The sequence below is a fragment of the Suncus etruscus genome, chromosome 4 (genome assembly GCF_024139225.1).
Source record: "Suncus etruscus isolate mSunEtr1 chromosome 4, mSunEtr1.pri.cur, whole genome shotgun sequence".
Classification (NCBI taxonomy): domain Eukaryota; kingdom Metazoa; phylum Chordata; class Mammalia; order Eulipotyphla; family Soricidae; genus Suncus; species Suncus etruscus.
In genome coordinates this window covers 76,198,137-76,225,208 of record NC_064851.1, presented here as the reverse complement: position 1 = coordinate 76,225,208, position 27,072 = coordinate 76,198,137, and the positions used below count along the sequence as shown (strand labels likewise).

The following is a 27,072-nucleotide window of genomic DNA, read 5'->3' as shown; positions in this document are numbered from 1 at the left end:
AATTCACATAGGCCACCTTCTCTAACACAATCAGAATATATGTCACTCAGTTCATGAAGGAAAGATCCTTGACAATACCTTTCATCCTTCATTGGTCTGATATTAAGACTCAAACCTATAGGAACTAGGAGTCACTATGGACTATATATCATATTTTTCGCTCAATAAGATTCACCTGACCATAAGACGCACATAGTTTTTAGATGAGGAAAACAAGAAAAAAAATATTCTAGGGGCCAGAGAGATAGCCTGGGGGTAGGGCATTTACCTTGCATTCAGAAGGAAGGTGGTTCAAATCCCGGCATCCCATATGGTCCCCTGAGCCTGCCAGGAGTGATTTCTGAACATAGAGCCAGGAGGAACCCCTGAGAACTCTCAGGTGTGACCCCAAACCCCCCCAAAATCTAAAGCAAATGATGTAACATGAGACGCCATCAGATGGTGGCTGGGAACAAACAGACTTCGAGGCCAAAGTATATTTAAAATACGCCAGTCCTCAGCTGGTTAAACATATTTAACTTTTTTTACATCAGAAAATAAAAAAACATTTTTAAATACTTTTTTGTTAATATAAAAAAAGTTGCAGCAGCAGTCAAATGGTCTTAAATGAAAGCTCTCTATGTGATGGTGAAGTGCATTAACCTGATTGCTCATACTTTATGGTATGTCTGCGCAATAAAGGGGCCGTAACATTGAGGATGTCAAGTAGTTAGTCTATGCTTCCTCCCCTGCACTAAGGCTTCAACTCCAGGTGCCATTCACTCTGTAAAATGCACAGACTTTGGGGGTTGGGGTGTGTCTTATGGTACAAAAATACGGTACTCTACGTTACAAGGAAAGACTGAGCTAAATCCGTATGTGGTCCTTTTCCAAGACAGCTGACCTAAATTCTTCCAAAAGTGGCAAGGAAGAAAATCAAAGATACTACAGAGACAAATAAACCAACATATCCCCATGAACTTGGATTGGTCCAGCATTAGAGAAAAATATCCATCAAGGCCATTTCTGAAAGAACTGGGGAAACTGATTATGAACTACAGATTCATTTTCCCAGTGGTTATAACTAATTTTCATAAGTGTCACAGTTATATTAGAGACTATTTATAAAGAGACTCAGACCAGAGTCTGTAAATATGAAAGGTCCTAATTTGTTTTCAAGAGCAGACAAAAAATTAGTGGACAATACCAAAAAAATATGGAAAATACCAATCCATGCATCAAAACAGATGTTATATGGGTTTCCACTAAACTAGTTTTTCTATTTTTGAAGGACTACATATGAAGTCTCTCATAAAAATTTGGCTTGATATGATCTGTGACCCAAGGAAATAGATACAGTGAATAATAGATAGCATGATGAAATACTAAAACATTGATAGTCTCATCAGTATCTCAGCAAAGTTTAATGTTTTTGTCTGTCTTTTTTATTTTATTGTCATACCTGGCAGTACTCAAGTGCCTATATGAAGGGTTCAGCCACTTTCAATGCAAGTGCCTTAACCCCTGAATTATCTCTCAGCCAATCATTTTTATAAAATTTAAGAGTAGAGGCCAGAGAGATAGCATGAAGGTAGGGCATTTGCCTTGCATGCAGAAGGATGATGATTCGAATCCCAGCATCCCATATGGTTTCCTGAGCCTGTCAGGAGCGATGTCTGAGCGTAGAGCCAAGAGTAACCCCTGAGCACTGGTCACTGTGTGACCCAAAAAACAACAACAACAAAAATTTTAAGAGTAAGCATAATTGCAATATTGCAAGGACAGATGCTACACTGTAAAATAAAGAAATGAAGAAAACAAAATTCTGGACATGGGGTCTGTGTAGGGAGGAATTGTTAGGATAGAATCATTGTAAGACACAACAGGCCTGGGACAATCATCAGTGAAGGTCCTGAGTTAGGAATGCATACGTAAGGGTTTATCTTATTATTAGCCTTCATAATTAACAAATACAACATATTACACATAAAATATTTATAATAAATTTGATCAAAAATATTTGGTTAGTAAAATAAATCCTTTTCTTTCTTTCATAAAATTTGTATCTGTTCTGCTCACAAATAATCCTAATCTTGCTTACATGATAGAGCAGCATAGATGTGCTTTATGATCCTTTTGAAGTGCTAAAATTCTGTGTTTTTATTTAGTAGAAACATATTTTAAAAGAGGTAAACCTCTGCCCCTAGGAATATGGGTTCTGGTATAGTTAGCTGTTTATAACCAAGGTTCAAAATCAAGAAAAAGGCATGTTAGTTAGAAATTACTAAATTTTTTACATAAGACATTTTCAGAGGGACCTGAGAGTTGAGTATTTAGGTTACAGGTCTATCATGCTTCTGACTTGGGTTCAGTTCCTGGCACCACATGGTTCCTTGGTTATAGCTGGTGGCAGCTCTGGCAGCCCCTCAATACTGTGGGGGGTGTTAGAGACCTCTACATTTCTGGGGTGGCCCATGTACTCAAGCAAAGTCAGAAAAACACCACTCTTTAGGTTCTCTCATTGAACAGTTGGCTTGGTTAGCTGATAATTTGAGGTTGGCCCCAGACCTCCTTAGTAGCCCCTCCAAAATTTTTCCAAGTAAAATTCTTATACTATGCATGTGTAAAAGAGCTTAACTAAGTGAGCAGTCTGAAAATCTGGGATAAAACTCATGGAATCTGGGGCCAGAGCGGTAGCACAAGCAATAAGGCGACTGTCTGCCTTGCATGAGCTAGCCTAGGATGGACTGTGGCTTGATTCTCCCCACGTCTCATATGGTCCCCCAAGCCCGGAGGAATTTTTGAGCACATAGCCAGGAGAAACTCCTGAAAGTCACCGGTTATGGCCCAAAACCAAAACCAAAATCAAAAAAACCTCATGGAATCTAAAAAGTTCCCCACATAGTTTTTATAGTCCATGAAACCAGTCCACCAACAGAAGCAAAATGAACTAAGGCAGGGGCCAGAGTGATAGCACAGTGGTAAGGCGTTTGTCTTGCACGTAGCCAACACAGGATGGACTCCTTTCAAATCCCAGCATATCCCATGTGGTCCCCTAAACCAGCCAGGAGTGACTTCTGAGCACAGAGCCAGGAGTAACCCATGGGCACTACTGGGTGTAATCCAAAAAACAAACACACAAACAAACAAAAGAACTAAGGCACTTATCAGCTTTAGTCTCTCACACCATTAAAACCCTCATTGGAGATCCATTAAGTACTACTGTCCTTATCACAGTGCTGATCAATCAAGCCAACAATTTGAATTGACCTCCAAGTAGTATTCTATAACCCTAAAAGCAGCAAATAAACAGTTAGCATACAGATGTCTATCTATATGAGTGACCATGTAAATTCATCATCAATGGTAAACTTTGACAGCCTCAAAGACAAAGTTAAACTTTCCTAGATTAGAAACATCACTTAAGTATAGCTCATTTTGTGTTAACATAGCTCAGGCCTGACTCATTAAATATTATGCCAGAGGACTATTACTTTTTTTTTTCAAAGGATAGTGGTATTTCTTAACTTTAATACTTAAAAAAGGGAAAAGACATATAGATATTTTCATATGAAAAAATTAAAAACAGCTAAGAGAAGATAGTTGTTTTCCTTCCTATTCCTTGTTCTCTTCTCAGTCACTACATCTTTTAAAAAGTTCCCAATGTAGGGCCAGAGTGATAGTACAACAGGATTGCCCTTGCCTTGCATGTAACCCACTGGGTTCAATCCTCAGCATTTCACATGTTACCCTGTGCCTTCCAGGAGTGATACCTGAGTGCAGTGTAGTAAGCCATAAGCACAATTTGGTGGGACACCAAAACAAACACAACCAACAAGTAAAAATTTACCCAAGGCTTAGAAAATTTCTTTTTTTTCCATTGGCTCCATTTGAGATTGATGACTTCTAAATTTCTGCTCTAGCCTCCCCACTACATTTGATTTACTTCCTGGCCTTTTACTTTGAAGGGAAAACAACCAATTCCAGCACAGCCTCTTCCAAATAGAATTTATTCCCAACCTAACCAGCTTTTCAACATTTCTCTGTAATAACTGTTAAGATCATGTATCAGCCAATATATCCCAAACAGAATCCATTAGCAAATGTTTTCTTCCATGAGAAGGTATCTGGCATCTGACCATGTTCTACCACTACTATCATGTGAGGCCACAAAGCCTCTTTTCTTATCTATATCATCAATTGATTATAACTGGTGCCTTTGCTTCCAACCTTTTGTATTTTTATAATCTATTTTCTGCATAGATGCTTGAATGCTTGTAAAATACTAGTTAAATCAAAATTCTCCAATGACTATCATGTCATTTAAAAGAGTATAAAGAGGGGGCCGGAGAGATAGCACAGCAGCCGACCCAGAACCGAAGGTGGTTGGTTCGAATCCCGGCATCCCATATGGTTCCCCCATGCCTGCCAGGGGCTATTTCTGAGCAGATAGCCAGAAGTAACCCCTGAGCACCGCCAGTGTGGCCCAAAAACCAAAAAAAAAAAAAAAAAAAAGTATTAAGAGTTACTCCCCAGGCTTAAAAAACCTGACTGACAGGAGGCCTTTCTTTCATCACCCAATTTCTCACTCTTGATTTCTGACTCCTCAGCCCCTGAGCATGGCACATGCACGCCCAGCCAAATTTGTCTACATTACTTCCCCTGAATCTCCTCCCTACATATCTCCAGGGCTACTCTCTTCCTTCAGGACTCTATTGTAATGTAGACCCTTTCTGACCACTAACAGAGTATAACCACAAACGCTCTCCCTAACATACACTCCTTGTGGCATCTACTACCTGATAGACTATATAAATGCTTTTATCAATATTCCATCAATAAAAACCTTTTGAGCATTCTTGAATGCATGAATATACACATATGTACACACATATGTTACCACCGACTTAGTGTGCACTGTCACAAAAAGAAAAAATAAGTGTGTGTGGGGCTAGGGTTTGTGCCACAACCGGCAACACTCAGGGGTGTGCTCAGAAATCACTCCTGACAGTGGGGGGACATGTGGGATGCCCTACCTGCTGTGCTATCACTCCAGCAACCTCAAAAAGAAAATATTAAAAGAAGGACATCTGTATTAAAATGCAAAGAAACATTAGTACCATTTCCTACATCTCAGTGGTTATGTTCTGCTGGCACTGGGCTCTGTGTTCTGCCTTTGAGACCAGGGTCATGGGTACTGAAGTCTGTATTTTGTGATTTCTCCACTTAAGATATCCCACTTTCTTCAAAATACTCTTGCAGTTTCCTGTAGCTTATAAAACCTACATTCTAGGAGTCTGAACAGCATTGTGTTACCACAGGAAGCCCCATATATGCTGGCTTTCATCCCATCCCACCCCATCCCCACCCCCCAAAACACAGGCACATGTTTACCTCCTTTGAATTGCCAAAAAGATAGAATCTTTTATTTGGCTTTAAAAGAATCAGGCTCCTCAATAAAAAAAAGAAATTCAGACAATAAATAAATGTAGTTTCTTTCTAATGAAGTTCCCTCGGTGATTTGTGTTTGTGTATGAGTGCTGAATCTGATGCCACAGGTATACCAAAGATATACCTTATTGAACAATAATAATTTAACAACAAACCAGAGAAACTTCTTAGTCCTCTTTCCAAAACAGCACTTACAAAATTAGTCTCATTGAAATTGCATTTGAGAGAAATAACTTACGTGCCCCAATGTACTTTAATGGAACAAGTCTTCTGCATTACACCAAATCCCTGAATTTCTTCAGCATCATCAAAGTAGGAATTAAGGATTCCCAGCCCTTCTGGTTCAGTAAATAAATCAATTTGACTAACTCTGTAATCCTAAGGAAAAATACAGACATTCATATTATATATATATATATATATATATATACTATTAATAACTATACCATGCATTTCACTCTACAGGGAGAGCCAAATCCTTTTTAAGTAATTAAATAAAATTTGGTTCAGTACACATGTATTTCATAAAGTACCTGAAATCTTACCCCTTTCTTGCTTTACTAACAATATTATATAAGCAATAAATACAATCTGCAGATAGATTATTTTATACACTACAGTAGTCCTAAAAGGAGATCTTCATGACTGACTAATCAGTATGTGTATGCATTAAAGATAGTCATTTAGAACAGCCTTAATCAAGTGGGACCATATATTCCAAGAGGGATATAGTAGAAAGTCATGTAAATAAGAGGCTACGGATAAGGCAAGGGGGCCAGACAGTAGAATAGGGAGGCCACAGGAAGGAAACAAGGTCAGAGGGGGCCACAGAGAAAAGTTATAAAACAACTAATTTTAAAAAAATCAGTTGTCCTTTTAGTCACTCAGGAACGATGGTACAGGAAGCAGGTGGCATGTTCCTTTGCCAAAAACTGTTACTCATTGTTCATTTAGAGCATTCTTTTTCACCCCACTGGACCCAGTTGTCCATCTCAGTTACACAGATAAGCTTTTAATTTTCCACTGGAATAAAGTTTGCATTATATTGCAAAAGAAACTCAAATAACCAAACTTCAAGAGTCACTAAGATTCTGATACAACTTTTTTTTATCAATAAATAAAGGAAGCAAGAAATTTAAATCCATTAAGGGCTTTAAAAAACTGTTTCTTTTATTTTTTTTAAATTGAATGAAACCCCAGATTTGAACTGTCAATTGAATTGGTTTTTTGTATTATTTATTTTCCAAAAGAGCAGTAGAAACCACTCAATCTATTAAGTACTCAATTTATTAAGTCTATAAATGCATAAGTATATAAGTTAATACTTATATATGAAGATATACCTTAAGTCTATAAGAACACTCAATTTATTAAGTACTCACTATTATGATAACCACAAAAGACAGTTCTGAAAAAATGTCACATGGGTCAGAAAAATAGTACAATGAATAGGGTACTCATCTGGCATGTGGTCAACCCAAGTTCTGTCTTTAGTCCCTCATATCTTACTTCAGCACCTCCACGTAGTGATCCCTGAGTACTGAGCCAAGAGGAAGCCCCGAGATTTGTTGTTTGGGGTGTGGCCCAAAACAAACAAACTAAAATCTCTCTCATAGAATTTACTAAAACAAGGCTATTAAGTAAAAAACATTTGAATATGAGAACAGAGATGGTAAGGGATAATACGGCTTACTTTTAGAAATGGTGAGGTAATATGACGTTAGAGAATTTATTTTTCTAATCACTTAAATTGTACAAATACTTAACAGAAAATACAAGCATAAAGTACCAATGAGTATTGTATTTTATCATTTATTAAAAAAAATGAGTCCTTTTAAATAAAAATCATCGTTGGAGTTCAATGAATGAATATTTGCTGAATGGATAAAGCACAGCTTTTCCATACCTACCTGGACCACGTGTCTGATTGAGCCAATCACCACAGGCTTTGCAGACTCTGTCTCTTCATTTTTTTCCAAAATATCTTCTATACCCCAGAGACCAGAAAGCTCCAATTCTCCTTCTTCTAAAGGGATGGAGTGTCCTTCAAAATTTGGTTTCTCGTACAAAATCCAACTGAGAATAAAACAGTAAAACTATCAGCCAGTCTTTTTTATTTTTTTTCTGTCAACTAATTTTATTTACACACAAACTAAACAAAGTGATGATAGATCTGGATTACATTACATTTTTTACATATAGTGACTTTATGTTTTATTTTAAAATGAAGATAAATTATATAAACAAGAGAGGAAAACTGTTAGGCATTCAAAGCTTGTCATATACTTATGTTTATTTTACTATCTCAACTTTCTAAGAAGCAGCAGCCACCTAAAAGATATTTCTTAGTTTCCCTTGAGCTGCATGAACAAATTAGCATTGTGCAGTCATTTGAGGAGGGTACAATTAGTTCAAAAAGTTGCATATATTAAGTTAGCAACTATTTAGTGCACCTACTTGGAAGAAAGCCACCAACCACACTCTAGCTCCAGCCTTTGGAAAGTTTGGAAAGGTTTTTCCCCCAAAGAAAAATATTCAAGGGTTAGCAGGGTTCATAGGTAGAGGAGATAGGAGCAGATATTCAAAGATGAAGATGCAGCCTGAGTAGGTCGACAGTAGAGAAATAGGAATGAAAAAGGCCTATCAGCCAGTCTTGTTGAGAAAGGTTTGACTGTTCAAATATCCTATGTATGCCTTATTATAAATACTTTATGGTGGCACTCCACTTTCTAGCAATCAAAATAGTAAAAATCTCTTCCCCCAAACTAAAACTTTACTGAGCAAAATTGAATCTCTGATCATTCAGTAATTACATAAGGATCTAAGAGATATTTGAATATCAATATAATCTAGAGTTACTAATGTCCTGTGGAATTTCCAGTTCCTGGAGACTTCTGAACGTTAAATTTTTCAGACAAATGGACACATACTGACATGATTTTATTCTTATATAAAAAAATCTTGGAGAGGTTTGAAATTATTAGGACAGTATCAATGGATATGCTGATACAGGGACTATATCCATGATACTGGAAAGCATTATTTTTTTTTTTTTTGATTTTTGGGTCACACTCAGGAGTGCTCAGGAGTCACTCCTGGCTCCATGCTCAGAAATTACTCCTGGCAGGCTCAGGGGACCATATGGGATGCCGGGATTCAAACCAATGACGTTCTGCATGAAAGGCCAACGCCTTACCTCAATGCCATCTCTCCGGCCCTGGAAAGCATTATTTTTAAATTGTATCTCCCAATAACGTTCAAACAATTAAGAAAACCTCATTAAAAAAGCAATTAAGAAAAACCTCGGAGGGGGGGGGGAAGAAAAAGAAAAACCTCATATTAACTTATGCTAATGCTGCAGTAAAAAAAAAAAAGGCCCAAAACAGTTCAAAGTAAAGAAAGAAAAAATTTTCTCATTAAAAAAATAAAATAAAAACAACCTATAGTAGTCAGGGCTAGAGTAGTGGCACAAGCGGTAGAGCATTTGCCTTACACACGCTAACCTAGGATGAACTGCAGTTTGATCCCCAATGGTGTCCCATATGGTCCCCCAAGCCAGGAGCTATTTTTGAGCACATATTCAGGAGTAACCCCTGAAAATCACTGGGTGTGGCACAAAGACAAAACAAAACAAAACACAACCAAAAAAACCTGTAGTATAAAATTTGACTTTGGACAATTGCTAGTGTTCAAATTTAAGAACAAAAGTGAAAATAGCTTATATACAAAATATTTTAAAATGTATAATACATAATAAAAAAGATATTGTATATTTACTAACAGAGCCATAAAATATACCTTACTACCTCTTTAAACCATGAATGTTTAGATATCTACTCTATTTCAAGGAAGATTACAAACAGGTACCAAAGTTAAGTATTTATGCCAGATAAGGAACTTTTAAAACTTTTTTTTTTTTTTTTGGTTTTATTTTGGGCCATACCTGAAGGTGCTCAAAGGATACTCCTGGCTCTTCACTCAGAAATTGCTCCTGGCAGATACAGGGGACAATGTGGGATGCCACAGAAGGAACCTAGATCCATCCCGAGTCATCTGCATGTAAGGCAAATGCCCTACCACTGTGCTATCATTCCGGCCCCCCAATTTTTTTTCTTTATTCAACCTTTTATGTATCTTTTTGTTTGTTTGTTTTGGGGTCACACCCGGCAATGCTCAGGGGTTACTCCTGGCTCTATGCTCAGAAATCGCTCCTGGCAGGCTCGGGGGACCATATGGAATGCTAGGGTTCAAACCACGTCCTTCTGTATACAAGGCAAACGCCTTATCTCCATGCCATCTCTCCGGCGTTTTTATGTATCTTTTAAGCTGTTAAATAATTTTCCAACAGTTTCTTTACTCAATTATAATTAACTGTGCCAAAACTGTAAGGAAAACAATTTTTAGACTAACCTTCACTGAACTGCATTGAAAATATGGTACCAGAGATGTGCAAGGCACCTTTGTTCAATCCCCAGCACCACCAAAAACAAGTAAAGTCTTCTCTTTTGGAATTAAAAAAAATTCTATCAGCAACAACTTCATCAACATGATTCGTACATTCTTACCAACCTTAGTGAATTTCATAAACAAAACTATATTTTTCTTTCTTCAGTTCAAATATACAAAACATATGTAAGTGATCATTTGTTCAATAAATGTTAAATGGGGACATATGTAAAAGAAACATACTGTTGCACGTTTTTGCATCTTTTCAACAATTAGAAACATCATTAAAAGCAGTTTTCTCTATGAATTATTTTTAGCACTTTGACTAGTATTTTCTTCCCTTTCAACTGTTTAAGGAATAATTTTAAGTTAGTACTGAAGGATGATTAAGAGATAAAAAAAAAAAAGCCCTATGAAGTCACGAACTCAGGTTAATCTTACCATCCTCTAACAACCTTTATGAGGATCACGGGAGAAAGGTTCCAAGAGCTGCAATCCTGAATATCACCAAAAACTTCAATACACTCTTCAGAGACGTCAGGTTCCTGAAATATCACTATCTATAGGGAAACCAGAATGGAAACACAGGTTGTTGTACTTGACTAGGCAGGTGTAAATAAAATCCAGACCAGGAATAGAAAACAATCTTACCTTTCCAGGCCGAGGATTGATTTTATTTTGGCCATTTCCTCTAAGTGTCTGTAATTAGATGAACAAAAACACAATAATTCATTAAGTGTGTATTAACAGTCATCTTTTCCTGTGAACCTTTAAGTAAAATTGCCTCATAACTTTGAATGTTGTGAAACATTCCACTTTGATCTGTGTCAAAGTCATTTTAAAATTCTCCTTGTGGTTATACTGTAAAGAACTTTTTTCTTTCTAACTGAAATCATTTCCGTTTCTTCTTATTTAAAAAGGCCTGATTATGTTTCCATCAATCTAGAAAATCCAGGGTACCAAGAGATCTATTTATCTCAATTCACCTAATGAAAATTCCCCTAAGAGATTATAACTCAAATAGTCTCAGTATAATCTCAAATAAAGAGGAAATTATCCTCAAATAAAGAGGATGTGGGGCTGGGGAGGTGGCGCTATAGGTAAGGTATCTGCCTTGCAAGTGCTAGCCAAGGAAAGATCACGACCATGGTTCAATCCCCCGGCGTCCCATATGATCCCCCCAAGCCAGGGGCAATTTCTGAGCACTTAGCCAGGAGTAACCCCTGAGCATCAAACGGGTGTGGCCCGAAAAACCAAAAAAAAAAAAAATTAAGAAGAGGATGTTTGCCTTGCACACAGCAGATTCAGGTTTGGTCCCTTGCATCTCATATGGTCCCTCAAGCACCACCAAGATGACCCCTGAATGCAGAACTAGGAGTAACCCCTGAGCACTGATGGTTATTGTGGGTGTACCTATTTAAGACCCTAGACCCACCCTTTTCTGGGAGGGGTCTTGGGAACCGGATAATAGGTGTAACTTTACCTGCGAGCCCCTCCCATTCCTGGGAGGGGTCTGGGAAAAGGTAGATAAGGCTTGGACCAAGGGAATTCGGGCCTTTTGGCTTTTTGGCCCCTTTTGGCTCTTTGCCCTTTTTGCGCTGCTGGGCGCTCTGAGGAAGATGGCTGAAAGGAGTTTAGATGCAGGGCCAAGAATAACTAGTGCTTAAAAGGTTATGAGATAGGCCACACACATGTGGTGAATAGGGTATGAATAAAGTTAATGCTTCCTGAAGCCTGCCTGTGAGTGAGTCTTGATTACGCCGATCACCTGGGCCTGGAATCCGCCAGCTGGATGGGGATGAAGCCACGTGGCTGGGGCCTAAGCACAAAGGCCTCCATCCATCGCCATCCAGCCCCATCGTTAATTATTTCATGCTACAGTTATGACCCAAAAACAAAACAAAACAAATATAAGTTAGTTGTATTTCATAATGTAAATGGCTTGATTCATTTAGTTCTCCTTTTTGATGAACAAAACCATTTTATGTGATTCCAAAACCAATAATTTTCAAGACCATCTGACAAAACAAGTAAAACTAGAAACTGTAAGATAATAAAAATCATAATTATACATGTAAAAATATTATAGAACATTAACTACTTTCAGTGTAAACCAGGATGTCTAGTCTGAGGTCTACCTTTGATCTGCTCACTTCTGCATTATAGCAGAATGGAATGTGCCCAAAAGATCAGTGAAGACCTCAGAAGAGCATCATTAGGAATTCTGATGGCATATACCTACCTACTGTATCTATACATTAGTAGGTAAGTTGAAGAAAAAACTAGAAATTCAAAACAAAATGCAGAAAATACATTAAAGACAGAATAGGTATCTAGCCAAAAAAATCCAGAACCAAAAGAAAACAAGCAAAAACAACCTTTTTATCATTAAAAAAAAAAAAAAAAAAAAAAAAGCCCAGACAAGAGTATAGAAGTGGGGAGATAGATTGGGGGAAGTTCAGCAATAGAGACATACCGTATTTTCCGGTGTGTAAGACGACCCCTAATTTTGCAGTTAAAACATAGGTTTAGGCCTATATTCACTGTATCAGATAGAACGTTCCTGTGCTGCAACTGTATGTACCATAGTAAGCCAATCACAACAAGCAAAGGTTCAGAGGTTATACTGTAACAGACTTCCTCTCTAACTCTGGCCATCTGAGCAGGCTTTTTACAGTGTAGATTCAGGTCCAAAACACTGTCTAATTTGCATGCATAAAAAACCTGCTTGGATTGGCTGAGTTAGAGAGGTGGTCAGAGCAGCCTTGCAGTGATTGGTGCAGGATCGAGTTGGAAAATTCGTTTTGTGGCAATATTCAGACAATTTTCATTTAGCGGCATACTGAAACATTTTTCGGGATATAGTCGGCGTATAAGATGACCCCCGATTTTCGGTTGACACTTTTATTGTTTCAAAAGTCTTTTTTGCCAGAAAATACGGTACCTTGTGTGTAAAGCCATTGTTCTCTGACACCACAGAAGCAACAAAAATTCTAGAGGAAGGATGAAGCCCTTTGCTGCTTCTCTTTTACTCCATTTGGAGTGAAAATTCATTTCAAGGAATTCAAGGAAAATACAAGGAATTCATAGAAAACTTATGTATGTTATTTTCAGACATATTATACTATGGTCAAATAGGACAACCACAGTCATACATCATTTAGCAATGGAGAAACATTCTGGACAATGTGTCATGAGGATATCCCATGGCAGTGTCAGCTTCCCTGAGTGATATACAGCCTAGAAAGCTGATCATCCTGTCCTCATCTGAGCTACAAGATATAGCCTCATAAGACCATAATTATTCATCACTGGTCAAAACATCATGAGCAACAATTGAATATCATGTAAAAATGGTTAAAAAGAGAGAACAAAGGTGTGATGCTGCAATTTCATGCTTGAAAGGCTTAAAAACCTATATTGTCTGATCTCTGTGATGATAGGATTGTCTTTATGTAGATATTCTTAGACCATGTTACAGGGTGTCTGTAGGGTCTTCAAATTCATCCTAGAGTCCATAGGACAACAGGGCTTTCTCAATTAAAATTGCTATTTCTCACTTTTTTCTTCCGACTAGAATTGTGAAATTTTCTAGAGTCTATGACATGTGAAGTCAATGTTAATTTATAATGAAGTCAATTGTAATAGGGGCCAGAGAGATAGTATGACAAATAAGGCACTTGATTGCATAAGGTTGAACCTGGTCTGATCCCAGGCACTAAATACTGTTTCCCAAAAAATTGTCAGGAGTAAATCTTGAAAATGGAGCCAGGAATAATTCCTTAGCACAGCCAGGTGAGGTCCAAAACTGCCTTCCCACTCCCCCCAAAAGAGAAAAGGCTAGCTAATCTCCATTATCTTAGGCCAGAGAAATAATACAGTAGTTAAGAAACTTGTCTGGGTATGTATTATACTCTGGATCAAACCCTAGACTGAGCTTTGAACATTGCTGGGTGTAGCCCAAACTTTCCCCCCTGAAAATTTAATTGTGATAGAAATAACTTCTATGTACCCAAAGCATTGAGGTCTCAATAATTTTCAATATAAAAGGGCCCTGAAACCAAAAAATTTGGGGAAAAATAAAAGGAAATCTCTGCCATAAATCTACTCATTTTGCAAGAATTGCAAAATTGCATTCTGTGAAAGGTCTGTAAACCAAGCCACTACAACCGATTGCAGCATGCTGTTCTAAGACAAATGAAAAGTTGTTGGGCCTCTCTTGTCTGGATTAAGAGAGTATAGTGTGCTCGCTTTGGCAGCACATATGCTAAAATTGGAACGATATAGAGAAGATTAGCATGGCCCCTGCGCAAGAATGACACACAAATTCGTGAAGCGTTCCATATTTAAAGGGGGGGGGGAGGGAAGGAGGAAGGGAGAGGGAGAGAGGGAGTATAGGGCCTAGGTCATCAGAGAAGGGAGAAAGAAGTCCTCTCCTATTCAGATAAGCAAAGCTGGATGTGAAAGTGCCAGGCTCTGCCCTGCTCTTTCTGTCCTCCCTCAGCTTACCTATGAAGTTTGGCACAAATTACACATTTAGAAAAAATGATTAATTTATAAATTTATATTAAAAATAAAACCAGGGCCCGGAGAGATAGCACAGTGGTGTTTGCCTTGCAAGCAGCCGATCCAGGACCAAAGGTGGTTGGTTCGAATCCCGGTGTCCCATATGGTCCCCTGTGCCTGCCAGGAGCTATTTCTGAGCAGACAGCCAGGAGTAACCCCTGAGCACTGCCGGGTGTGGCCCAAAAACCAAAAAAAAAAAAAAAAAAAAAAAAACCAAACAAATTTATATCAGTCAGATAAAAAATGGATAAATCATAATTGTTCAAATCTTATTCTGTGACACTCTGCTATTAAAGGAAAGATCTCAAACATGTTTTTAATCATGGTACTTAAGTAAAGATATTATTTTTAAAAAATAAGGAAATATCTAACATGGAGCAAAATTCTTTCCTCCCCAACAACTTTTTGTTTTTGCTTTTTAGTTTTGAGGCCACATCCAAACCCTGGTGATAGTCATGGGTTACTTCTAGCTCGGCAGTCAGGATTTCTTGCTGGTGGTGCTTGTGGATGGATGCAGGAGATTGAACCCAAGTTGGGCATGAGCAAGGCAAAAGCCTTACCTATTGTACTATCACTCTGGGCAGGCCAACCGCTTTTTAAAAAAATAAAATATTTCCTGAAAGAAAATTAATTTCAAATAGGGAGGTCACACTTTTTAAACTGCATGGATTAAATAATTATCACTACACATGGTATGTGAATCTCAAAGCACATAAGAATTGGTTCAGATTAAGATTTCCTGGTGGGGCCTTTTGCAAATAAAAGAAGCTGCTTCACAAGTCTTCAAAAGTCTAAGCATAGTATTATACATTTTGTACAGTACTAGGTATAATAATGCATCCAATCTGACCCTGACCATTTAAGGGACCATATCAATACTTTCATTAAACAATAATAAATTCACAAATGCATTCAAATATGTGTAGCTTATAAAAATCTTGGGCCTGGAGAGACAGTACTAGCTAAAACACTTGTGTTGCTTGTCATCAACTCTGGGTCCTTGCATGGTCCCTCAAGGAGAGTCAAGAGTAGCCCTTAAGTCCCTCTGGGTGTGGTCCAAACACCTCCCACCCATAGCCAAAAGAATAGAATCTTAGTACCATTTCTCTTGGAGTTCAGAAGTCCTTTTACACAATAGGTTTCTAAGCATATGATGGATGAATAACCATTTTTAAAAGAATACATGAATTATTTATCATTTTACCCCTTTCTCCTCTCACTTTATAAATACCCCAAATACATGATGACATGTTGTCACTTACTGTGGGATCTGAGAGTGACATCGCAGAAAAAGAAAGACTTGGCTCAAACCGGCTGGATTTATAAAGGCCAACGAAGTCTGTGTCACTATTTGCATAGTTTGGCAAGTTAGACTTCAAAACCCCTTCAACCTGATTTGTTTTATCTGTCTCATCGCTGTTCTTCAGTTTCAAAAACTTCGTCTCTGGCAAGTGTAGGTTGTTTCTTGCATCCAGCTCTTTCTTGGTTTCTTCTTTCTGCAGGTATTTTTCCATGTAGATTGGATTTTTCAGGCCTGAATGAGAAGCATTTGAAGAGTCAAAATTAAAGACCTTCAGGGAGCTGCTGCAGGGTGGAAGATTCGGCTGTTTGTCTGAGCCGCAGGGTGGAGTGCCCTCAGCCACAGGCTGTGACACAGAAGACCGAGAAAGAGAAGTGTTCTGAGAAGTGCAGAAAGTTGTAGTCATCGTATTGACTGACGTCACTGAGGGAGAAAAGATTCTGTCTTGAGGTAAAGATGATAACAAGCTTGAGAAAAGGGCACTCTTTTCTAGCCTCGATCTCTTCACACCACCATTAAGGACATCCCTGTTTTCTTTGTCATTGATGTCTGGAGGGCTCAGGGGCTCATCTTTCCCATTGCTATGAGTGTGCAAGGACTTGAAGAGGGCATTCTGTTCAGTAGACATACGTTTGGGCCTCAGTTTGGAATTTGTGTCCAGGTTCTGCATCAGCTGGAAAGTCGGTGACATTTCTGGTTGGCTTTCCTTCTTCTTCCCCAAGCCAAAGGTGAACACACTGGGATCAAATACTTTCTCTAAGTTGTCCTCATGAATAGGAGGCATGGCAAAGGGGGGAATTGGGGAGTTGGGCACCCTGGTCTTCTTTTTTTTCTGGGGCACACAGGCTGCACTGTCCATCTTTTTGATAATTTCCGTGAACTTTTCCATGTCTGAAGAAGAATCCAATACACTGTCATCACTCCCAGCAGAAATGTTCAAAACACTGGCAGAGGTGTCCTGGCCATTCACCCCATTTTGAGCTGATTTTAGAGGCGTTTCCAAATTATTGCTTCCGCAGGAGACAGATTTGGCTGTTGGGGTTACTGAATGGCCCTGACTTTGAGCCTGGGGAGGCAGGGTTTTCTCTGATGCCTTCTCCTGCATGACTTGTGGGCCAGATCTTGCCCTAGTCTCCTCTCTGCAGGAGATGCCTTCTGGGAGGGAGTTCTGATTACCCACTTCCTCTTTCTGGGGCACACAACTGGCAACGGAAACCACCTCCAGTTCATTATTGTGACAACTGGGTAGCTGTCCTTCCCTAACTTCAGAGCTGTCAGTGATGATGTGAGTGTTCACCTCCTGGGGGCTCTCCACCGGCAGCACAAAAGACCGGACCTGGACTAGCATCTTGGACTCGCTGGTCTCTTCTCCAGGTAGTCTGTTGGGGGTCTCCTCCCCAGAACACTCTGATGCTTTTAGAATTGAGTCTGGAACATTGCTGCCAGGTACTGGAACACAAGTGTCCTGGGGGCCATCCACATGATGTGGTGCAGACAGAGACAGAGAAGGCCCTACAGATGACTCAGGAGATGGAACTGAGTCAGAGCCCAGATCCTGTGGCTTCAGTATGGCTACTGGTGCTGTGATATGGGCACTGAGCTCCACGGGGCCATTGTGGGCCATCCCAGTGAGGTCTTCTACATGTGTGTTACAGTCAGCAGCTTCTGAAGCAACCTCTCCTGCAAATACCTGGTCCTGGACCTTTACTTGAGCAATTGTCCCTGGCTCAGGAGGGCAGCTGGAGTCTGAGGGTGTCTCTTCTTTAGGTGGGTGCAGTAGGCCACCCCCAGGCTGGTCCGTGGTCACAGCTACAGATGTCTGTTTGGAAAGCATGGCTTTGGCCTCGGCAGCAGCTTCCTTACCCGGAACCCCATTTTGGTGGCTGTTTGGTGTGACTTTCTTTTCAGATTGCTCCATTTCCTTGGCTTTTTTGGCTAAATTCAGTTTGGCTCTCCCGACAAATGTTTTACTGGAAGGGGGCACATTGCGCAGAGCCCGGGTCTCAGTGTGCTTGGGGCTCCCGTTGACACGTTTGTTTTCAAATAAGGAAATTTTAGTGGCAGTATTTCCTTTATGAACTGGCTGGCTAAATGGATTGTGCTCACTGCCCAGATTGTCAAGATTCTTAGGTGTTTTCAGATTGAGTTCCACATTTTTTGGCTTGGCAGGACTGCAAGAATAAAGCAGAAAGATAAACGTATTGATCTAGTATTAAAAATCAAGCACACAAAACAATGACAAGTCAGCATCTTTCTGATCTGTTACACTTTGAGTTGGTTGTTTTCTTGAAATCTTTCTCATACAGATTTTTGTGCTTTTCTTTTTTTATCGAAGTAGTACTCTGTCATGACGGTCTATAAGTTTCAGGTGTCTATCACTGAAAAATCAGTACATGTACGAACTTTATATTAACTTCACCACCGGAAATCTGATTCTGTCTTCACCATGTAATTGTCCCTTTTTATCTGATATATCCACGCCCTTCCATTCTGGCAACTATGAATATTAACTATTTTATTTAGGTACTATGGTTTACAATGCTTTTAATAACATGAGTTTGAGGCATCCAATGTTTCAATTCCAAATCTACCACTAGTCTCAGCATCCCTCCACCAAAGACTCAAGGTTCCCCACTTTCCATCATGCCTCTTCAGCAAACTACTTTTTCAAAAAAAAGTTGGGTAACATGCTTACAACAGTGTTTTCTTTTATGGTTTCATTGCACATAGTTACCTCAAAATTTCCAAGACCCTCCACTATTGATATTATGAGTCTAAAAAGTACATTTTTGTTTTAATTAGTTCATCCACTTCTTGTCTTCACTGTATGTCACATATGTGAAATTATGCAGTATTTAGTTTTCTGCATCTGAGTTCTTTCACAAAATATCCCGCCTTTTTGTCCATCCATGGTGTTAAACCTTTTTCTTTTAAATAGCAGAGTCATAGGCCATGGTGTAGAAATATGTCTGACACCTTTAATCAATGGGGTGTCAAAAGGTACTATTTTAAAGCAATCTTACATATGACTTGCAACTGTTTTAAGATTAGTTTTGCTTGTACATAAGGCATAAAAACAATATGTAACTTAGAATTGTTAGCAGTTTGAGAAGTTAACAGATTTATCAAGTATCTAGAATTCCTGCACACTGCTTGGTACTGGAGTTAAAAGACATCTCAGAATAGTAGAATACATTAAATACTTAATGCACTCCTATGTTTTAAATAAAGTATTTCCCAAAACATCAAGTATGCTTATTTATTTTATCACAAAACTTTACAGGAGTACACTAGGTTAAGATGTTAAAATACCTATAATTGACTTCTTTTATGTATTTGTTCCCTTCTTCATTCCCCCATAAATTTTTATCATCCACTACAGAACATTTGGAAAACACAAAAATAAAAATCATTCATCATTCTACTCATATATTTTAATTAATATTTTACGTACATCTGTATTTTCATAAATAATTTTAACAGACTTTTGGATTATTCAATTCATAGTTTTGTAGCTTGCCTCTTAAAAAGTATTAGTAAATCTAATATTTAACAGTTTTTAAGTTGCTAAAACTGAAAGTCTGGGCTGGATTTTGTCATGTATAAAACACTACCTATTAGTACTGCAAACCATGTTGCCCAAATTTTTTTAATTGAAAGTTTTCTTTAATGTCTGCATAAAAGTCCACATGAATTTACTATATTTACTTATCAATTGTTCTATGGATGGTTTGGCCACCATTTCTAGAACAGAAAGTTGCCTTTGCCTCAGGTGTGTTCAAGGGTGTAATTAGCTTCTAAGAGAAATCATACGTCTATATGTCTTTGAATGTCTGTTTCTTTCTGAGAAGCAAAGTGTTCTCTTTGTTTCTACTTCTAATAATGATCTCTGTGAATTTGGTGAAGCTACTGTACTACTCAGAGCTCTTTATTTTATGTATATATATATATTATTTTTTATATATTTTTTAAAAAAATAATATTTAGAAAATACTATTTTTCCTCTTCTCCATGAGTTATACTGAAGGCATCTTTGAATTCAAGTTCTTCAAAGGCCAAGTTAGAGACAGCAGGGTGGGGGCATTGGCCAGCTCCCTTCCTTTAAATGGGAATCTCTCTAATGATCTGTTTCACATATCATTTTCATCTCTAAACTTTCCTAGAAGAGCAAATTCCAAAGCCTTAAACAAAAACAACACTGTCTAAATCACGGGTCTAGTGGTTTATAAAATGTGAAAGCTAAGTAATAAGCATTAGCAATCACTGATTGCTGAGTACTTGAGAAAGACTTTCTACTACTTGCCTAACTTACAACTCTTACATTCCTTTAAAGATGAGGAAGCTGAGGCACTTGAGGTTAGAGAAGATAAGTAATTTGCCTGAGGTCACACAGGTAGGTAGGTGACAGACCTGGGATCCAGATCTGAAGCGTGGTGTGGTTTCAGGAGTGAGGTTCCCTTCTATCACTATTCTGCTTCTCCAGAGAGGCACAGTGTATTCTAGCTCAAAGAGCTCTGGTTCCTTTCAGCATTTTTATTTACTGTGTAAATTAATTATTAAGAGATCTATAGGGGGGGCCGGGTAGGTGGCGCTGGAGGTAAGGTGTCTGCCTTGCAAGCGCTAGCCAAGGAAGGACCGCGGTTCGATCCCCCAGCGTCCCATATGATCCCCCCAAGCCAGGGGCGATTTCTGAGCACATAGCCAGGAGTAACCCCTGAGCGTCAAACGGGTGTGGCCCAAAAACCAAAAAAAAAAAAAAAAAAAAAGAGATCTATAGGGGCAGGAGAGATAGCATGAAGGTAAGGCATTTGCCTTTCATGCAGAAAGTCATTGGTTCAAATCCCAGCATCCCATATGGTCTCCCAAGTCTGCCAGGAGCAATTTCTGAGCATGGAGCCATGAGTAACCCCTGAGCACTGCCGGGTGTGATCCAAAAACAAAACAAAACAAAACAAAACAAAACAAAACAAAAAAAAAAAAAAGAGAGAGATCTATAGGACAAATATTGCACACAGATTATGTGGGGGAAACACTGAATTCTCATGTGAGTTTTAGACTCAGTGGTCTACAAAATGTTTGGGCCTGGAGAACTGCTTGTTCGTAGTTGAGGAGGCTACTCCAGGCAGGGATGGGAGAGAGATAAGTATGTAGTGCTGGGGAGTAAACCCGGAACCTCACATATGTAAAGCATATGTTCTGCTACTTGTTCTACATCTTCCCTCCCTGAGAAATATATTACACAAATTATAAGGCTTTGGGCAAAACACCTTATCCTGGGTAAAATTAGAAAACTGGGAAGACATGAAAAGTCCTATCCCAAAAGCAATGTTATGAACGTAGACTTTCTAGCCAGAAAAACAGCACACTAGGTAAGGCTTGTAACTTATTACAGCCAAACCAGGTTCAATCCTTGGCTCCACATAGGGTTCTCCAAGGCTGGCCCAGAGACAAATAAACAAAAAAACACACAAACAAAAATAAACCAACAACTAGACTTCTCCTTAATTTAAAAAATTCTATTTAAAAACTAAATTTGAGGGGCTGATTTGATAGCACAGCAGCTATAGTGTTTGACTTGAATGCAGCTGACCTGGGTTCTATACTAAGGTATCCCATATAGTTTCTCGTGACCACCGGGACTAATTCTTGAGTACAGAGCCAAGAATAACCTGAGTACTGCCCCAAAACAACAACAACAACAACAACAACAACACCCAAATTTGATATATTCTCATTAATTTCTCCCATGCTTCCCAATTTCTCTATAAGATATCTAAGCGCCCTTATTGTGGGCCCATATCTTAGATTAAGACTTTAAAACAAACTCTGTTGTAAGCACTTCTTTAAAGACCACTAAAACCACTGAGATGATTAGAAAGCTATGCTAGTGGGTTAATGAAAATTTTTCACATGCTAAGGAATATGCATTTACAAAAATTCTCACTAATCAGAAGGAACGAACACTGAGACATCAAAGTGCATCATGTAATGTTAATGAAAAACACTAACAGGCTGACCAACAAGCTTTCTTCAGGACAGGAAACACACATCTGCACATTAAAGATTTACAATAAGATCAAAATATATTTTACAACCAAACTTTCTGTGCTATTAAGTCCTGCTACCAAGAGTCACTACAATTAACCTACTTCGAGCTGATTAAAAGGATGGTTACTATAACTCATGTTGTAATGCTTTCATTATAACATGTGGTGGAAAAAAATAGTATGGAGTCTTAAACGTCATGATTATAAGAGGAAAATACTCTTTTCTAAACACACTACAAGAATCTCAAGATTCCATATATGATAGAAAACTAAAGAATGAATTTGTTTTTAAGTGTTGGGGCTTAAGTTATCTTGGTGATGTGGGAGAGTAGCATAGCTATAAATCCAAAGCACAGTTTTAACAACACTAAAGATGCAAGATTTAAACTGCACCCACTGAACTTTGTCAAGGTGGCAGACATGAGCTAGAAGATGAAGAGGTAGGGGAATAATGCAGTATGCGAGCTCTGATGATAGGTTTTGACACCGGTGGGGGGACTGGAATTGAATATTATATGCCTAAAACTCAACTATCAGTAACTTTGTAAATCATGTTTTTTTTAGCAAAATAAAAACTTTTAAAGAATTTTTAATAGCATCAAGAAAAATGGTGTTTTATAATCATTATTTTTAAAAACCTAAAATACTGTGAATTCCAAAACTTCAGATCCTAATAGCTTTTTCAAAATAATCTAAGTAACATCTTTTCTTAAAATGCCAAAAAAAAAAAAAAAAAAAAAACAACAACAACAACAAAACGTTAAATGGTCTGAAAAACTCCATCAAACATAAATGCATCAAAGGCCTAGACAGAGTTATTTTTCCATTTCAATATTTTGCCATTTCACCAAGGGCAAGGTCCATGAAAAAATAAACTGAGGACTTGGCAAAGATTTTAGATTTTAGATAGAAAATAATCAGCACTGAGAAAAAGACATTTGTTTTTATTGTTACAGGAAACAGCCCATGAAGAGTTTCATTGTAAAATTCTCTTCCTCAGATTTGTTTACCCTGTCCCTCACAGTGTAATATTACATTTCTGGTTTTTCTACTGGTGTATTCCAACCGGAAGACAGGTAAGGGATCTTGAATGATACACTCCAACTTTATTTTTAAGGCTCACCCTAGGAGATTCCAACTGTTCCGTCACATGGGCTTTCTACAAATAATAGGCATCATTCACTCAGATTATTTCCCTGAAGCTGCTCTTACAAAATAAATAGCTGATTATATCAAAGGTCTCCAGGTTGGCAGCTGGTGAGGTAGTTCAAATTATTCATTAAGCAGATTTTTTTTTAGTGTTCACCAAACAGACCTCCCACTCTGATGACTCCTCTAAGAATTCAAATAGAATTTAAAAAAAAATCACTTTTGAGGAAAGGCCCAGCTCAATAAATATGTGTATACGCAGGCAGAAAAATCTTAAGCAGTTTATTCACTTTAACCTATACTTGGAGGGAGGTACAAAAGGGGGGGTCTGAGAATCTAAAGAATGGGAGGGTGTGGGAAGGGTCTGGATCCTATAAGTTATATACCTGCACTCCTCTATCAGTTAAGTCCTATCCAGCTAAATCCAATCTCCACCAAAAAGCCAAAAGTGATTTCCTCCAATGTTCTTCCTCAGATGTTACAGATGGTAGGTAAATTACATCTACTTAATATAACCAGATTGTCACTTCATGCTGTTAACTGGCTTATCTGCTTCCATCTATGTAACAGACTAGGCCATAAACTTTCAAGGGCAACATATTGAGTCATCTTTGACTCATTTCCCATCTAGCGAAGAAGGCACTCAACAAATATGTACAAAATCAATAGGAGAGTATTTATACTGTGCTTGAGTTTGATCCTTCTAGTGTGCCCTTCAAGTTAGCAAATGGGCTGTGTCAGTAAGACACAGATCTGTTTTCTTTCCATTTTTTCAACATGGAACAAAACTTTCACCAGATCCCCTAAACAACATAAAAGGATCAGAAACAATCAAGAGACTTAGTTGTATCAGAGATATTTAAAAAACAAACAAACAAAAAAAGCATTTGTTTTAATAAAGCAGTTATTTTGTGTCTGATTTGGTGTGACTTCTGAACATGCTCAGGGCTTAATTCCCAGCCTCTAAGCTCAGCTTTCTCCATAGACCATCTCTGAGATGAAAGTGGGCCGGGCCACATACTAGGCAAGTGCCTTACCCACTGTACTATCTCTCTGGCCCCAATAAAGCACTTAAAACTCCATAAAGTTCTGTGAATTCTCTTGAACTCACACATGCAAAAGATCCTAGGTCATACAAGTGTTAGCTCCATGTTTTCAAATGAACTGCATGTGTCTTTAAAAACATCTAGAAATGTCTGTAGTGTATCTGTTGAATAAAGAATGGAATTAGCTTTGTTATTTATGAAAACACTGACTCTGAGAAATAGTTCTTTGCTTCCATTGATTTAAATCATATATTAAAACGGAAACTAGCAGGCTATGAGGCTCCCAAATGACATCTTAAACCTTCCCATTGTTCTTTAAAAAAAAATATATATGTATGTATATGTGTGTGTATATATGTATATATATATATATTTAAGCACCATGACTGCAAGCATGTCTGTATAAAAAGAAAGAACACCCCCCTTGACTAGTGTAATATTCCCACCACCAATGCCCTCATCTCACTCCTCCTCCATCAAAATCCTCCATTCAAATTCTCTCACTACCATCGTCATGCTAGTTGTTGGTGTAGTTATTTCTTTGTACCTGCACACTAGCTTCCCTACACCATATTCATTTCAGCAGAAACGAAGAGGGCCTTGCTACAAATATAAGCCGCCCAGCATCTGGGTGCCCAGAGTCTCCAATGGGGACCCCGCCGGCGCCCGGCTCCCTCCCGCAGTTACTTACAGGGTCACTTTGGTGGTCACCGTGGACCTGCCGGCGCCGAAATGGTTCCTGTGCTTCAAGGAGGAGGAGTCGGAGGCCTCGGCTCCCCCGGACGACCTGCCCAGGTCTTTGCTTCGACTCCCGTCGAGATGGTGGGGCAGCGAGCCCCGCCGGTGCTCGGGTTTGAACTCGGGCAGCAGCGAGCTGCTCTTGACCGTGAGCTCGCGCGGGATGACCCGTGCGCTCTCGTCCCCGCTGTCCGCCGCGGCCCCCTTGGCGAGGGCCGGGCCGGGCTCCAAGGCGGCGGGCGCCTTCTTGGGTGTGGATTCCTTGGCGGGCGCCCGCGGGCCACCGACGGGAGAAGGGGGCACCGCCTCGGGCACGCGGCTCCGGCCCTTCCGCTTGGTGGGGAACGTGGCGGGCGACTGCGGCGTCGTTCTGCTCCGGTCCGCCTCCCCTCGGAGCGGCTGCTGCGCTTTGGGGTGGGGGCCCGGCTTGCAGGGTTCGGGGCTCGCCGCCGAGACGGTTTCCGCGCGCGCAGATTTCCCCTTCTTTTCCGCCAAAAGCACCGGTTCGGGGGCCGCGATCGGCGGTGTCCCTGGGTCGTCGAACACCCCCGGGTCGTCCCGGGCCGCGCAGTCGGGCGGAGCTACGTCCGCGTCCGCTCCGGAGGAGTCGCTGGATTTCTGGGATTTCCGGCGCCTGCCGGACCGGCGACCGCTCGATCTCTTCTCCATGTCCTCGGGATCGCTGCCCTCGCCCGGCTCGGCAGTCGCGTCCCCCGGCTGGTCCCCCGATGTGCCCTCGGTCTTCCGCAAGTAGATGTCCAACTTGAAGACCTTGGAGGAGTGGCTGCGCTCCCCGGGCGCGCACTCGCCCCCGCGGGCCCCAACTACGCCGCGCGCCTCTGCGGGAGGGTCTCCTGGGGGTCCCGACTCGGCCTCGGGGGGCTGGCCGCGCGAGTCTGGGTGCTCTAGAGAGCCTCCTGCGGTACCCACTCCGGAGACGCCTTCTACTGCTTCACCCGCTCCTTCCTCCGGCCGCTCCCGAGTGGGGGACCCCGGCACACCCCTCGACCCCCGGGCGCTGTCCTCCTGCTCGTGGCCGGAGCCCGGTAAAGCGTCCTCCCCCGGATTGCGGGGCGGCGCCTCTGCCTTCTCTCGCCCGGAGGAATTCTCTAGAGAGGCATGCAGCTGCTTGGCAGCGGTGGTGGCATCTGGGAAAGTCTCTCCTTGTGCCTCTCCAGGTTCTAATTGGGGTGAATCACTTTCGGGGCACTGCGGTCCAGCCGCCGCTGCGGGGCTGCACGAGCCAGGTGACAGCTCCGTGCAACACAGAGGTTCTTGGAAGCAGCTCTCCGAGGGCTGGGGCTCTGACTCCTGGCACTTTTGGGGGGTACCTGGCTCGCACGCGTTCGTTGGCTGGGGTTGGCTGCTCTGGGATTTGCCCTTCTCGCACTCTCTTTCCACTGGCTTGGAGGAGGTTACATCTTTGGGAGACGCTGACTTGGCATTTGCACTGGCGGCACCCTCTAACCCGTTTCTCGTGTTCCTTCTCCTTCCTGCAGTGAACAGGTTGCCAAGTTTCCCCAACACCGGCTTCTTTTTGGTCTCTTCTGGCGGCAGTGCTCTGGACTGAAAAATAAAAAGGGGACGGGGAAGATAATATGTAAGAATCCGTTTTTTTGCTGGGTTTTGTTTTCCTTTTCTCACCCTTCAGTAGTAAGCACATTAGGATACCACGAACCGAAATGATAACAGACCAATTTTTGGCATTACAATCATTCCTGCAAAAATAAAACAATGATTCTGAATTTTTAAACTGTGCCAGTGTGCTGGCACGTCTTAGAACTAATTTTCCTTTATAGTAAGAACGTATAAAGGAAAAATTCCTAAGTACCTAATTCCTTGATCTAATTTTTCGCCTTTTTTACCTTGGTGCAATTATAAACCTCCATGCAAGTCAAACATGGCAGAGTAAATAGAAAGGTTTTTTAAGGCGGAATTGATCTTTAATACCTCCCTTTCTTTTCTTGGTAAGTGAGAAGTGGGGAAGAAGTTTAAAACAGCCCCCACTAGAACGGTAATAATCCAGCTAGCTTCAAAGAAGTGCAAACAAACCTAAAGAAAACCAAGTCCTGCTCACCTGCGCCCCGCCCGTACCCAAGCCATAAGGTTGCAACGCCCAATGGGAGACGCACGCGGGCATTCAAATACCACCACTCCAACTCCACCCAACCGATCCCGACAACTTCCGAGTTCTTTCCCAAGTTAGCCCCCCCCCCCCCCCCCCCGCCCCGCCACTTCCCGCCAGGAGTTCTCAGGAATGTAAACACCTGGAGAACCCGGAGGAAGTGGGGCGAAGGTGGAGAGCAACTTCCCCTGCATCCACTTGGACTAGGAATGGGGAGGTGCGGGG

General features: G+C 40.4%; 1 protein-coding gene and 1 non-coding gene across 2 annotated transcripts in view; one reads left to right on the top strand and one right to left on the bottom strand.

Moving 5' to 3' along the window:
- CRYBG1 (crystallin beta-gamma domain containing 1) overlaps window positions 1–25,544 on the bottom strand; it is a 56,339-nt gene extending 30,795 nt beyond the window's left edge. Inside the window, exons 1-6 of the mRNA XM_049771230.1 lie at window positions 24,676–25,544; window positions 15,705–17,913; window positions 10,528–10,575; window positions 10,318–10,436; window positions 7,341–7,506; window positions 5,669–5,808 (exon numbers count right to left, since the gene is read on the bottom strand). Coding sequence (XP_049627187.1) covers window positions 5,669–5,808; window positions 7,341–7,506; window positions 10,318–10,436; window positions 10,528–10,575; window positions 15,705–17,913; window positions 24,676–25,391 — 3,398 coding nt within the window. The 5' untranslated portion in view covers window positions 25,392–25,544. The remainder of the gene's footprint in view (window positions 1–5,668; window positions 5,809–7,340; window positions 7,507–10,317; window positions 10,437–10,527; window positions 10,576–15,704; window positions 17,914–24,675) is intronic.
- LOC126008425 (U6 spliceosomal RNA) lies at window positions 14,120–14,226 on the top strand. Its single transcript, XR_007495757.1, has one exon. It is a non-coding gene; the product is annotated as a U6 spliceosomal RNA (small nuclear RNA).
- Window positions 25,545–27,072: the final 1,528 nt, after the last annotated feature.